Source organism: Plectropomus leopardus, chromosome 22 (genome assembly GCF_008729295.1).
Source record: "Plectropomus leopardus isolate mb chromosome 22, YSFRI_Pleo_2.0, whole genome shotgun sequence".
NCBI lineage: Eukaryota > Metazoa > Chordata > Actinopteri > Perciformes > Serranidae > Plectropomus > Plectropomus leopardus.
In genome coordinates this window covers 11,815,832-11,831,108 of record NC_056484.1, presented here as the reverse complement: position 1 = coordinate 11,831,108, position 15,277 = coordinate 11,815,832, and the positions used below count along the sequence as shown (strand labels likewise).

General features: G+C 39.7%; 1 protein-coding gene across 1 annotated transcript in view; it reads left to right on the top strand.

Annotated features, from left to right (window-relative positions):
* The first annotated feature begins 433 nt into the window (after window positions 1-433).
* Window positions 434-15,277, top strand: part of lrig3 (leucine-rich repeats and immunoglobulin-like domains 3) — a 28,771-nt gene continuing 13,927 nt past the window's right edge. Inside the window, exons 1-3 of the mRNA XM_042511542.1 lie at window positions 434-881; window positions 7,051-7,122; window positions 7,213-7,287. Of these exons, the coding sequence (XP_042367476.1) occupies window positions 685-881; window positions 7,051-7,122; window positions 7,213-7,287 (344 nt within the window). The 5' untranslated portion in view covers window positions 434-684. The remainder of the gene's footprint in view (window positions 882-7,050; window positions 7,123-7,212; window positions 7,288-15,277) is intronic.

Sequence of the window (15,277 nt, the reverse complement as noted above, 5' to 3'; positions counted from 1 at the left end):
AGACATATTCACATGTGTACAATGTGATGCACTGTGGTGGGTGCAAAAAGAAAGAGGGCAAGTTTTTCGTATGAGGCAATGTGTTATGAACAATACAGCAGCAGAAACAAAGTTAGAAAGTAACACTGCAGGTAGTCTGCAGAGCTTTTTGATGGGGGGGGGACTCTCCTGATACTCTACGAAAAAAAGTGTCCCAAATTACCTGACTTCACCCTATTTATGTATGATATTCAGTTTCTCCTAAATCCTACACACTGGACCTTTATTTTTTGACCGAAATTGCTCTGAGGGGTAAAAATCAAATCTGTATGATTCAGAGGGAGCAGCATGAACTACATGTCCCAGGCACCCCTGTGGTCCCTCCCCCCGCATACCTCTGGTGTGTGCTCACGCTGCGCTGTGGGGATCCTGCTCAACACAAGTTGCCCCAACAGCAGCAGCAGCGAGGCGCACGGCACAAAAGTTTCTCCACAGGAATGGGCAAGTTTCAGAAGAGCGCTTTTCTTTTATATTTCACATCTACGATCCTCGGAACAACACGGGATTGGATATAAGGATCGACTGTGCTGATAAACCGAACCAGATTTGGGATTTGTTTTGGTGATTTCTGAATCTTTGGATCGGTTGCGCCTCATCCGAAGATAAAATTAAACAGGGGTGTTCTCTCGTGTGGCCAGTAAAAAAATGTGTTCCCATACGCAGGCTCGCAGTTTTGCGAGGTTGGTCGTGGTTTTTCTACTTTTTGTGGGGTTACAGCGTGGATCTGGTGCTAACACAAGGACGTGTCCCCCTCCCTGCGTGTGTATTGGGGAGCTTTTGGACTGCAGTCGGCTGAAAAGGGGCCAAATTCCAGACACGATCCCGGAGTGGACAGTTCAACTGTGAGTCCAGTTAAAGAGCCTTTGTTATTAATGCCATGCGTAATTGTTTTGTTTGTATTGATGATTGTGTTCACACCTCTGCACTTTTGGGAATAAATAGGTTTGGTTGACTTTTTTTCCCTCAGCACCGACTGGACGATCCACATTCCTGCTGAAGTGAAAACGGAATGGGTTGTAAATCACTTAAAGAATCTGGTTTTGCAGAAAATACTATTTAGATGCTTTGCTTTCCTTTAATTTGAAATAACCTTTATTTATCTGAAGATCTGATTCAGTTTGTAAACTCTATGCAAAGCTTTTCTGCGTCGTCCGAATCCACAGAAAGACAACTATGCCACAGAAAATCTTGCCTGTTTTCTGATTTAGCACCGTATCAGATGTCTATGTAACTGTCTAAATAGGTTTTATTTATTTTATTAGTCCTTGCAGCAGCATAGCAGACCTCCTTAAACCAACAGGGAAGCACAAGAAACCCATGACACACATCTGTGTGTCATGGTCAGTCCCTCCAAACCTGTTTATTAAAGTGTAAATACTTCTGAATAAATCCTCTATTTATGTCTAAAGAGATTTTATTCGTTTTATTGGTCCATAGCAGACTTCCTAAGGCCAACAGGGAGGCACAGGCAATCTAGTAGTGTGTTTTTACACTTCAATGCACTATTGTGATTCTCTCCAAAACTTTCTATTAAAGTGTAAATACTTAAGAATAAATCCTCCCAGTGCCTGCAGGTAATGCTTTGAAAATCAGGCTTTCTTGTGTATCATTGGGGGTATGACAAATAGTAGCAGCAGCAGTAGGATTGGTGCTAATACTAGCTGTTTTAATAGTAATAACACCATTAGTATAGGTATCCCATACAACTTAAAGACATTAATAATGTTTATAATGGGTTGACAGAGTGGTTACATCCACATTTTTATTTGCAGTGATTGGAGTCAGTCCTCAGGTTTCAGCTTCACAGACCTCAAGGCCTTCAAAGCCATAAAGACATAAATCAGATGCAGTCTGTGTGTGCAGCCTTGGACTGCTTCCTAAAGTAATATCTCCATTACTCTCCTGTTTGCCTTCTGGCTCCATAAGATGAGACGAGGCTGAGCTCGGCCTGTTGAAGCAGAAACACCAAACACAACTTTAATGGCATGTTCCTCAGTGTCTTCTACTTTACAGATAATTATTCTTACTGGATTTTTTATTGCCCTGTGTTAAGCTGAAGTACTTGATTTTTATTGTACAGTGTAGAGCTTGATTCACTGCCTGGTCGAAGCTGTTGCTCTGCTGTTGAGTTTAGTTTTTCTCTGTCTAAAATGTGCTGCTCTGGAAACCCGACGTTGCCAGAGAAAACAGACCCAGCCTGAGCCTCATAACCAAGGGCCGGCCTTCCAAAGAAAATGAAAAAAGAAAAAAAAAGTTCCACATGGGGGGAAAAATTCTTTTCACTCTGGCATGCTAATTTACGAGTGGCTCTCCAGCACATCTTAAACCCCTTAAACCGCCCGACCCTTTGTTTTCCAGCACCCCATTATTTCTGCTGAATTAGCAACTCCAGAGCCAGCGATGGTACTGATTAAGGAGGAGCGTGTAGGATTAGTTTGAAAGAAACTCGCAGAGAGAAAGGGGGCAAGGAGAAAGTAGGAGGGAGAAGAAGAGAGGAGCATGAAGAAGTGGGATTAAGTTATGAATATCTGGGAGGTTGTAGAGGGAAATAAGATACAGATTTATGCTCAGATTTCATGCCTCCTTACTTTTAAGGTTTGAGACTGGGGCACAACTGTGGCTTTAATTTGGAAACAATTTAACACAGGGAGAACTCTGAGTCACTTAATGCACAAAGCACTCATTTCTAGATGAGTATGCAGATTCCTTTGAGACTTTCGCAAACATTTATCAGACAAATCTAACGTTTTTGGTGCTTAAGAGCAACATTTATTTGGCAAAGTACCACTAATGCTTGGTATAATAGACAGGAAGTAAAACAATAATAGGTTGTGTTATAGCTACTGCTAATTTACTGTACAGTATACTACTCACCTGACATTCTCACACTGAAGCTTCCTAACAAACCTCAGTGCTTTGTGTCGTCAAACAAATCAAGGGCAGAATATTACACCATTTTAATATTCAACTCAATTCAGTTTTATTTATAAAGCCCATTATCCATTAACGGGGGAAAAAATGGTAGAAACCTCAGGAGGAGCAACAGAGGAGGGATCCAAAATGGCACATATTGACACAATAAAATTATTTTAGAATAAAAATATACATGTTAAACATTTATTTGAGGAATTTCATGTTTTTTGGAGCTAAAGAACTACATTTACTTGCCCGGGTACCACTAATGCTTATTAAAAAAAGATAAAAAGTAAGTCACTAAGTAGACAATATTAGGGATCTGTGGGTTTGTGTTTTAGTTCATGTTAATTTACCATTACATTGGGTGCGTATGTATTCTCAGGACACCTAACAATTTTAATGATGTGTGCTATTGATCAACATGTGTAGGGGCAAAATACAAAAATAAAAAAATAACATGTTGAGAACTCTGTGAGTCACATAATGACGTAAACAGTACAGGAATTCCTTCAAGAATTTACAAAGTCATCTGAGAAACTTGTAGAAAACTAGTAGATAACATTACAATTCCAATGGTTTGCATTTAAGGTCACGCTAATTTTTGTTAACTACTTACCTGACCATTTTAGCCTGCTGTTCAAGCTAATAGCTGTTAGCTAGCAAGCCACAGTTTATCATACTGTCCTTCCAAATTCACAGATGTTGATCTGTTGATGATCAGCGATAAAATCTATCGCTTACGTTTATATTTTACCATTTTTTTCTCTTTAGCATTCACATTTTTGGCTAACCCGTTATGTTTAAAGGCTAATATTTTTGGCCTGATCGACTGAAGCCGTCTTCAGCCCGGACAGGTTATGGAGACTTCCTGAGAGCTACAGAACTTGGCGGGCGTTTTGTGATTTGCACTGCCAATGGTAACATAGACGTGACGAAAGCCAGCCAAAGGCCTGACCATTAACAGTTATAGCGACGTCACTTTTGCTTTGACGAGTCAAATTCGTATAATATTTTTACTGTCACATATATGCTCAGTAAAGCTTGGACTTCACCGTTGGTCCATTTGCCCATGTTTTCCTAAATTTTTCAATTTTTTCCCATAGCAAGTTGTTTATATTTTGTGCCATCACAGCGTATGCATTTTTTTTATAAATGGCAATTGCCGGTGCTGCAGTGGCTGTTTGACCAATGAACGTAAAGTTATGATGTCTGGACCAATGCCTGTACATGCAGTGTTTATTTTATGCTGGGAGAGTACCTGCTGTAATAGAGGAGCTTAACAAAGTTCCTCAAAACTGGGTTCTGAGAACTACAGTTCCTTGTTCTTGCACTGCAGACACAACAAAAAGGGGGCTTTCTCATATCCAAATTTTTGAAACTATGAAAAAGTTCCTCTGGTCTTAAAATGATAGGAAAAAAACATCTATAAAGCTTATGAAATCTGCTTCTGTCTCCCATTATCGTAATCTAAAACCTTACTGACAGCTCTTGTGACCTAAAGAGTGTCTCATTTATTCACTTTTCAGTCTTTGATAAGGAAGTCACACAGTACATTTTCACCAGACCAGCAGATACAGGCTGAAGCCTGTACGCAGCACTGTGTTATCTTGCTCTGCTCACAGCCTGCTTTGTGAGGGAAGTGGTTGTGTCAGAGCTACTTAGGGTTTATCTAGGGAGTGTGATAGGACACCTTTCCTATATGGCCCACAGCGCTGGAACTACAACAGAACAACAACAGACATGCTCTGAAAGAAAAAGAGAAGGACGGTGGGGGTTAGCTTTAGCGAGGCTTAAACTCTGGTTGAGTGGTTCATGAAATTTTCCAAAGAACTAAAACAGACCCTAGAAAATTCGACAGGGGTGTTTCAGATGTATGAAAGGCGTCCCTCTCGCTTTTCCCGGCATTGTGAATACATTGCCAGTTGATAGGTTCTTCCCCTCCTCCCTGAGCTCCTTGATGGATTCCAGATGAGGGAGGTAAGGAGGAGGAGGGGTAGAGGGTGAGGGGGTGTAAAAAAAAAAGTGTCTGGCACCGCAGCGTTGATCGTGCGCAGCAGCGTCAATAACTCCACCACTTTATGGCGCACGAGGCTCCGCTTGCCAGACTCCTTGAGCTGGTTTTTAGGCTTCTTTTCAAAACATGCAGCAAAAACAAGAGTCTCACCCCCAGTGAGCTGCAGCCAAGACTGCTGCAGTCCAAGACCAGGCTCAGTCGAGGTTGAGTCAGGCTCTGTTCCAAAGAGGGTTCAGACAAAATCAAGACGAAGACCAGAGCTACTACTCTAAACTGCAAATAGGCAAAAAAAGCAACATTTTACACATTCTTCTGAATGTACAAGTGTTGGTTAAGAAGTCTCCAAAAATGGGCAAAATTGAAGATACAAACCCTGACTAATCATGCTGGAGGTTTGAACTCCATCCTCAGAGATAATATTGTAAAATGTGTGAAATGCTAGACATAAATATCAATGGTAATACATGTTTTAAACCTTTAAGATTTGGTTTGAAAGTTCATAAATGTTAAAGGCAAAACAGGAATGTGGTTAATACAAGTCCAGACACCAGAAAAGCGATCTGGTCCAAGCCTCGGTCAAAGCCGAAACCACGACTCCAGCATTTTATCGACTTCCCTTCGCCAGGTTTCGGCCTCCTTTCAGCACAAAGAGAATCTTGCAATAACTTATCAGCTTGTCTGTTTTGGCCCTGCTCATCAGCAGAGGCCTGGATTTGACTTGAGCTGTTCTGGCATGGACATTTTCTTCTGTGTTATAAGGAAGGGATGAAAAGCCAGTTTAAATTTTCAGCCTTTTTTGGGCTTGAATGGAAAGCAGTTTGTTTTGGAACTTATTTCATTTACAAGAAAAATATTTCAACCAATTTGGTATGATTTTAATAGTTTATCCTGAACTGAACTCTCAGTCTTAGAAACCAAGAAATCAGCTAATTAAACCAGTTGAACAACTTTGTTGGGAAAAATAATGTCATTCGTTGACACTTTCCAAAAGAATACGTCACCTGCAAAATTGCCATTTTTATGTCAATTACTCACTGTGTGTGACCTTGAACTTGTGAAGAAAACTTTCTGTTGTTAAACATGGTCCCCAGTGACCTAAATTAATGAATAAAGTTCACCTGTTTTCACTTTTCCATTGTCACTTTTCTGTGACTCCCCTTTCCCACTGGACAAAAAAAACAACAAAAAAACCCACTCATATCTGTTGTATTTAATACGAAAGGTTACAATTGGCATTTACTCCCAGGACAAATGATTCTACTTAAGTGACGACTATTTATCAGCTCCAGCTCTGATCGGCACCTAGCAGCAGTAATAGAAATACTGAACCTGAATAAACTCGCTATTTTTATCCCTTTTGCCAAAGCAATGTCAGAATATACCATCTGTCTCCGTCTAAACACTGCTCAAACATTGTTTCAAATTTCTCCTTGAGAGATAAAAATTAAGAAATAACCATCTTAACATTTTCACTGGCCTCCAAGCTGCTTTCTACTGTTTACTACTCTGTTTTACTACCTGTCCAGGACATTGAAAATAATCCACCAGACAAAGAAGAAAAAAGAAAGGCATACTTATCAGCTGCAGAGCTGTGTACACATCTCAAATCTACTTGCAATGGGCAAGCAGTCTGTTGGCTATTTTTAACAGGTGTTCCTGTGTTTTAAAAACCTGCTTCATGTGCTTATTTTAGTGGGAAAAGGGAAGAACTGATATACAAACGGTCATTTTGCGGGTGAGGCATTCTTTTAGTGACTTCATGGTGTCATTAGGTGATATCTGAAACTGTCTTTTTTCTCCCACATCTGTTTGTGACAGTATGTCGGCAATAAATCTTGCTTACTTTTCTGACCATTTTGCTTCCTTTCATCAACATCAGGTTTGCACCATCCCACACTTTAATTACAGTGACTTTCCTTTGATGCGTTTCCCCTGTTCACAGTGTCAAGGCACAATAACACAGAGAATTTGTATGTAATTATGTTTCCTGTGTCAACCTAAATGGAAGACTGCAGCAGCTGAGAAATACAGTTCATGGTGTATACTTTCCCTTAATTTTGCCTTTTCTTTTTCCTTCACAGGGACCTGAGCCATAACAAATTGCAGGTGCTTGACAGCACTTTGTTTTCCAAACTACAACATTTAAGAGAAATGTGAGTACGCCTTGTATTCTCTGCATTTTAGTACAGCCTCCATCTCTGTCCTGCATGAGAAAAACTATTTCTTCTTCTCAATTTTCACAGAAAGCTGAACCACAATGAACTGGAGGCAATACCTGATTTTGGCCCTTATGCTTCGAACATCACAACACTCATTCTGTAAGTAAAGCTTCTCTTAAATTCTGTGAGCACTTCTCTGGACTCTCACTCCAGCCTGGTGTGGAGGATAATCCAGAGTTGTCATTGCTGGTTAAATCAGTGAGCTGGGAAGTGGTTCCTCCCACTTCTTTCCCTCTAGAGAGCAAACCCTTTTGGCTGAGCCCGTTCCCAGACGAGGCAGCAGTCTGAGACATGGCAGCCAGCCCCAGACGGGTCACGTGGTCGAAGACAAATGCCATCAACAGAAATGGAAATGTTTTGTTTGGTGGCTGTTGCTGCTGTTGGTGTATTTTTAACCTGGAGGCAGTGACGTGACGCTGGAAAAAAGGGAAATCTGTCATGTGAAAATCCAAATTTGGTGATTTTTGTGTGGTTGTAACCGTTTATGGGACTCAGGGACTCATCTTGAAACAAGGCCCTGAGTTCCTGAGAGTGTGTACACTGTAAAATCTGACAAATTGACTTTACTCAAAAACAAACAAACAAAAAAATCGAAACCAATTGCCTTGAAAATGTAAGTAAATATAACTTTTAGTCTTATTTTATGTTTACTTTGTATCTAATTGTGAAGTTTACTGAAAATGTAGTTTCATTTACTTAATTTTGTGAGGTTGTTGCAACTTAAAACTACAAGTTTAATTGAATTAATATTCCTAAGTTTTAGCAACTTAAGTAAACAAAGTTTACTGTGCTATATATCTGTATTCTTTTGGTTGCAAACTAGTCAGTCATGTTTGTATTTTCTTAAACATGTCAAGAAAACAGAACTCACAGATCTCCTAATTTCATCATTGACGAAATCCTCTTTTTCATGATCAAGTCAGACTAACTTGGTTTACTGAAGTTGCTGACTCTTAGAAAGACCAAGTTAATTTCACGCTTTATTTTAAGTTGCACTGACTTGACAAAATCATGTAAATACAGTTACATTTTAAGTGAATTTAACAATTAGATATAAAGTAAACATAAAGTTTAATAGTTATATTTACTTTTCCTTTAGGAGGAAATCAGTTTTCAAAGTTATTTTAAGTAACATCAACTTTTCAGATTTTACAGTGTATGTGTGTACGTATATACAGTATGTGCAGAAACAAAACCAAGATTGGCCTAAAATGCTTGTCTGATACTGTGAGACTGTTCAGGGAAAAAACGTTTGTCTTGTCATATTTCATCCCCTTCAGACTCTAACCAGAAGATTCTTTGGTATATTGTTGTGCAATACGTGCTCTCAGAGGAGCACCAGATATTAGTGTGTGAAACCTCAACAATTTTATTTGCTTTCTCTGGCACGTCTCTCCAAAAACCGACTGACGTGAAGTTATTGTGGAAGAATGTATGTGTCTCCCGGCTTGATGAGGCATATTCCTCATCAAGCCCCGACATGGCGCGCTGCAGCAGCCACAGGGTGTGTGGCCATCAGACAATTTGTTTGCACATTTAGTGCAGGAGTGTCACCTCCAGCTATAAGTTTTAAGAATATGGGGGGATTGGTTTGTTTAAGGTAGGCTCGTTGCTCCTTACATGTCATATTTTGGGGCATTATTTGAGGGTTACAGTGTGTATATTTTACACAAATTTTCCTACCCGTAACTCAGCCTTGATTTGAATATGAATGGATTTGTTATCCTGACTCAAAGTTTGTTCCACATACAAGTAACACCTGGTGTGAATGGCTGCATTGTTCTCCTAATGGTTAGAAAGAGGTCATAGGTTCTCTGCCAAAACTGTTGTGTGTGCTGTCTTAGTACCCTTGAGCGACTCTGGATTGAAGTGCAGAGTTCCTGCATAGATTCACTTCAAAATTTCCAGACTTTGTCCAAACCATAATTTCTTTATTTGATTTGTTGTTCAGTGTGGTTTACCCGAAGTCGTGTCATCCGTGAAAACACTGATTTTAAAGGGCCAGTGTGTAGGATTTAGGTGAATCTATTTACAGAAATGGAATTTAATTTTCATAACTATGTTTTCTTTAGTGCATAATTACCTGCAATTATTTTTTCTACAGTAGACCAGAGCAGAACCTAAACACTGGCTCTAGAGAGGGTCTTTCGCATTTTTACGTTACCTGAGGACCACTGTAAGTTTTACTACACACTTGGAAAGCAGTACTGCAATCTGCAACCTCACCTCTAGATGCAACTAAATCCTACATACAGCTCCTTTAACGCACTCTATATGAATACGTCTTTTGAATGTTTTTTTGTAGATACTGAACAATCAGTCACAGAATGAAGTGCTCCAGAGACGATGTTTTTCGTTTTGCCGAAGCCGAAGTAAGCGTTGTTCTGGTTCCCTCGTCAAAAAGCCAATGAGATTTTTCCACCCGATTTTGGATTATCACACAAAACATGATCTGTGGCTCACAAATTTTTATTATAGTTGGATGTTTTGTTCATCAAGATAATCCTCACAAATTAACACCACTTTTGGGAATTCTGAAGCCTGAGTCGTCAAAAGTAAAAAGTTATCATTAAGCTGTAAACAAAAGACACTACGGTCACTTAATTTATTGTCGCTACCACAATGAGGCTGTAAGGCTGGGTTTGGCAAGATGACGCACTGTAGTCTCATTTTGCCACATTTAGCATTCACCTTTTTAAGACACCTACAAGCGTAAAATTTCACAAGTGGGGTATTACTGACACATTTCATGTGGTAGAACAAAACATGAAAATCTCTTAAGCTTGTGTTAACCACATATCTTATTTCAGGTGTCTAACAAAAATCTTATTAAAAAACCCCACTGACTGAGTGCTAAAATGATGAATGAATCATTTCTGAGTTTAAGACTCATTCCTGCAGCACTCTATAACATGCCAACCCCCATAATCATTAATGCAATTGTTATTTAATTAAAACAGCAACAACAACAAAAAAAACAGCTTGACAGACATTCATATTTGTATGGTAAGTTTTGCGTTCAACCGTCAAGTCAGTTGCTAACTTGCTTTTTTTTAAAGTTAGCCCCTTTGCTCTACTCTTTGAGGTCAAAGTGGGTTCACATGTGCTGCCTTAACACACTCCAGATAAAGTTTATTTTCAAAGCAGCAAATGTCACCGCAAATAAAAGCAGTTTTAAATTGAATACAGAAATAAACATTGCACTTTTTCTAAAGCCTTTTGTTAAAGGATGACATTCAAACAGTGGAGTCAGGAACATAATTCAGTTCAAATGTGTCAAAATTTATGTGAAGAAAATAGAAAAAAATAGAAATTGACACTTTCTTTCACACTCATATTGCCTGTGTTGCCCTCTTTTTTCAGATTAGGTGGTGCAGTGTGATTTTTCCAGAATTTCTCTCCCTTCTTCAGTTTCTCTGAGCTGGGAGGGTAGTAAAGAAAAAAAGACCTCGGGGTATCGAATACCACTTATTCAAACAGCCAGTCAGACATAGCGGCAGCTCTCGCCGACTTCTTTGACCTCGCAGCTCCGAGTAAAAACAAACGGCAATAACCCTGCAGCTGGTAGTAATTGAGTCGTGATCATCTTAATTAATTGAACAATTTCCAAGGAATTTATGGAGGGGGTAAACCCCACCGCTGCTAAATCCCTCTGCCTGTGTTCAAGGGGGTTCAACAAATGACCTGGAGATTCCACGTCTGATTAGGTATATTAGGAGGTGAACCTCATGGTATGTCTACGGAAATGGGAACCTTGTTGAAGGTGAGATTTACAAAACAAAACAGAAATGATTACAGTAGTAATCTGTAGCATTTTCATAATGAATATACATATGAAAATAGGGATTCAACAAATAAACATTTTCATATTTTGTTGCCTACTTTTGATAAACACATTTACCGTGTAGTCGATTTAAAATACTTTCCACAGTTTGTCAAAATGCCTTAAATTCCATTTTAATAAATATTACACCTAAAACAAGATTTCCATGGTCATGGAAAACCTGGAAAATCATAAAAGGTCTGAAAACTTAAATTGAAATGACAGAATTTTTAAAGAAATTGTCAGTCTCATTTACATAGTTTGACTGACAGGTGATCTCCGGGAACTGCAGCGCAGAAACGCCATGGTAAAGTGAACTTTATGAACTTATATAACACCCATAATTTGATTTTTTTCAGTACTGCAGGCACCAAAGAAATACATTGATACTTGAAGAATTTTACTACTCCTCTGTCATTTTATGTGAAGGTCCTTCGGTTCACGTGTTAATACGATCCCTGCTTCTCTACGCTCCGACTGGGAGCCGACGTGTTAAGATGATCAGCCATCTGAGTGAGATATGTGCAGAGTTTAATATGGCGTCTCCACAGCGAACGCAGCCCCTGGTTTTCATTACAGGCGCCACTGCAGAGAGAAGGAGTCATCAGATGGCTTCTCAAAACTCTGTTCTTTTTCCAATAGGAAATACCACACACTCGCACATGAACGCACCACCATACACACACACACACACACACACACACACACACACACACACACACACACACACACACACACAACAGCAAGACGGTTTTAGAAAAAGTGACTTTCCATTTAAAGAGCTTGCCCCATTAAAGGCATTAGTTGTGCTCAGTGGACAAAACTTTGCTGAAAACACAACAAAACAACTTCTTCATGGATCTTGGAGTTTTACACAATAACCTAACTTTTCAGTGTGTAAAAGCAGTAAGTTTTACAGCCAAAAATACTAGTTTCATAAAGAGTGCTGGCAGGTATGTGCTGAATAAAACCCTCATCATGTTGGTGCAATAAACCTGTAATATTTCTTTAAAAAAGAGTGTTCCGGTGACTTTTATGCATCATAACATTTTGTGTGGTTGCAGTCAGAGAAGCATTGATTTCGTGTCTATCTGCTACTTGCCTCAGTTTAATAATGAGTGCATATTCTATCGATACTCAAGATGCCTCAGGCTGTTATTGACACATGGCTGGCCTCCTATTGACTTCCACTAACAGTGGCAAAGCCCCACAACCACAGCTGTAATGGCTCTATAATCACGTTATCTGATAGCAAAGTGGATGAACAAATTTGAAGTGTGTGTAATTGAAGTGTACAATGCTCGGCTTGTTTGTGTGTGGAGGAGACGAAGGAGTGCTCATTGAGTTGTTGTTGAGATGCCGGGGGGGAAAGGAAAACAGTGGGGTTGGCCCCAAATTGTTTGCAATTGTTTGGCCGTGCAGTGACAGAGTTCATGGTTGAGTTGGTGTTTAAAGGTGCACTAAAGAAGAATGCTGCAAATTATCTGAGAGGGCTCAAGGATTCTGTCTCACTGTCCTCAGGTTACATCTACAAAAATATGTTTTTTTTCAAAAGCATGACTTTTGCTGATAGCCAAGCATCCACACTACTTTTTGGAACATCTAAAACACAGACCTCTAGGGTTGCAGTTTTTGTCGGGACAGGTGAAAACAATGATGCAGACTCCCATGTTAACTTCCCTCAACAGTCACAACATTTAAAAGTAATATAGCAAGGCCTGCATACCTTTTGTGATTTCATCGTTCGCATCTGGGTAATGTTAACTTCCTTTCCTGTAGTCATGACTTCCTCCTCCAATACTCCCAGTACTTTTCTAATACATCGCTGATTCTAAAAACGGTGGGATGCTGAGTAAAATGGGAATAAAAACAGATGTAATGATTTACAAGTCCTTTTGGACATACAGTCCAGAGAGTAAGGATTCAACATGTCAACATTTTTTCCATTACACGTATTTCCAATGCAGCTGTTCACATGAAATTTAGACCAGACATTGGAATAAACGTCAAAAAACTACACTGAAAAAAGTAATTGTAACATTTCAATCCATCAAAATGATGTGCAATAAAGTATAATGACACAGTAAAAAAGCACCTTTGAAATATATTTAATACAAGGAGACGCATTTGTTTTTAATGCTATCTTTAAGACGTTCTCTGTATGTCGAAACTAATCTCTCACAGTGTTCATTCTTTTGCACAGAAAGTCTTTAAATCTTGAATATTTTGGGGCGGGCTCACTTGAGAAACTTGAGAAAGAATTCAGCGATTAGTGGACTGAGTGTAAAAGAAAAGGCGATATGACACAGTAGTGAATATGCCACTGCCCCAATTTTTCTTTTTTTTTGCTAGCACCACATTCTAAATAAGTGTATATTTACAAAAAACAATTTATCAGTTTAATTTAAACATTAAATATCATTTTATCATGTTTTTTATTTATAATTTACCACTATATTTGGTCTTCCAGTCTGTTTTCTGCCACCTTGCCCACCTTATGATCATGCAGCTTTCACTAACAGTTCCACCTCTTTGTCAGTCCAAGCAAAGAAATGTGCTTTCTGTTAACATCGGCACGCACAAGCCCAGTGAACAATAATGATCATTTGAGATGTATTTTCAGGACGGAGATTATGTGCGGAACTGTGCTAAAATGCTTGTTTGCATGGAGATGGTTTGGTACGGTATGAAAACGTATTAATGTGGATGAGCCCTCAGACTTTTAGTGTGCACCAGCCCCTCTCTCCACGACTCTACTTTCCCCCCTGAGAGAAACTGGAAAGACTGGTTCTTTCTCACCAGGCGGCCTTCCCTCTCTCAGCGACCAGTCAGGGGAACATGAAAACTGAGATACAGGTGGTGTGCGGCGCTTTTGTTTGGGACCTGGGGGCCGTGGTGCGTGGAAAGCCCTCTGCAAATCTCCAAACAAAAGAGCTGCCTGTGCCGTTTGTGTTGTAGACAATAATCTGTATTTTACTGACGCCTTGCAATCACTGCACACCAAAAACTTTCTTTCGACTTTTGAGCATTTAGTATTGAGTACAGTGGGTTAAAGAGATGATGTCAGGGGAAGAGAGCACGGCAGGAAAAGGCCCTGCAGCCTGTTGACCTCTTTTTAACTGTGGGGACAGACATGAGCCACTGCAGTGAGGTCATGAACAAAACTGAGTGAAACCAAAAGGCCATGGTGTATTTTTACAGTAATATAAAGACTTACACATCGGTTCCAAGCTACCGAACTCAGTGTAACCGTATAAAAATGTAATAAAGACATGATCTGATTTCATTTAAACATTTTCAGCAGATCATCATAAGATGTTTGTGTAATTTGAAAAGTCTGCCCCACACCCTGCAGCCTCCTCACCTACAGTCTTATCATACCACAGCGCCAAGGTTGACTCAAGCATTAAGCTCAGAAACACTCTGTCGGGTTTTATTCCAGCGTTGCCCCACAGTCCCGCCAAACTCTCCAGGCTGCCATCCATCTTGCATCTTTGTTGACTGGTGAATCTTCCCTGAGATTTTCCAAAAGGTGTTGCACTTTCCAGATGCAGAACCCTGTTTCTATGGAGATGTGTGCTGTGAAAGCAGTCAACACATGTGACGTCTTTCAGCACACAGTGTTTCGAATAGGTGAGACATCTCGGTTTCACCGCAGCACAGTGCCATGCTGTCTCTCTGCCTGAGGTGGACGAATGACCATAAAATGAGACCAAGAATAGACTAGTAGCAGAGTCTAATAGACAGGTCATTATACCTGATTTGCTTATGTGGTGCCAAAAAATTTTATGTTTTTGCTTAAAAAAATGTATGATACAGTTAATCAGTTATCAAAATAGTTGACGATTAGCAAAATGATTAATCATGGATGTTTCCGCTACGGCTGCCATGACCAAAAAATTTCCCTGCAATAATTAAGGGTGGCTTAACAGTGCGATGTGCATGATTACTGCCACTTTTTGCTGATTTTAGTGCCTTGTGAATAAGATTTTTTTTAGACATATTAAATACGTTTAGAAGTCTCCTTTTTGCAGTTGAGACACTTTGGTTGCGCCTTGTTCCTATCACACAAAATATCCTGTGATTGGATGACTGGTTAAAAAATGACCATGACAAGCAGCTGCAGCGTTTTACCCAAAGCTTAATATTTTTCAACTTCAGGTGACCAGAAAAAAATGGCAGAAGTCCAGCGCTCAGCCAGGACAGACAGCTTGTTCTCACTCCCAAACCATCATATACTATTACTCTGCCAGTGATGTCAGCGTC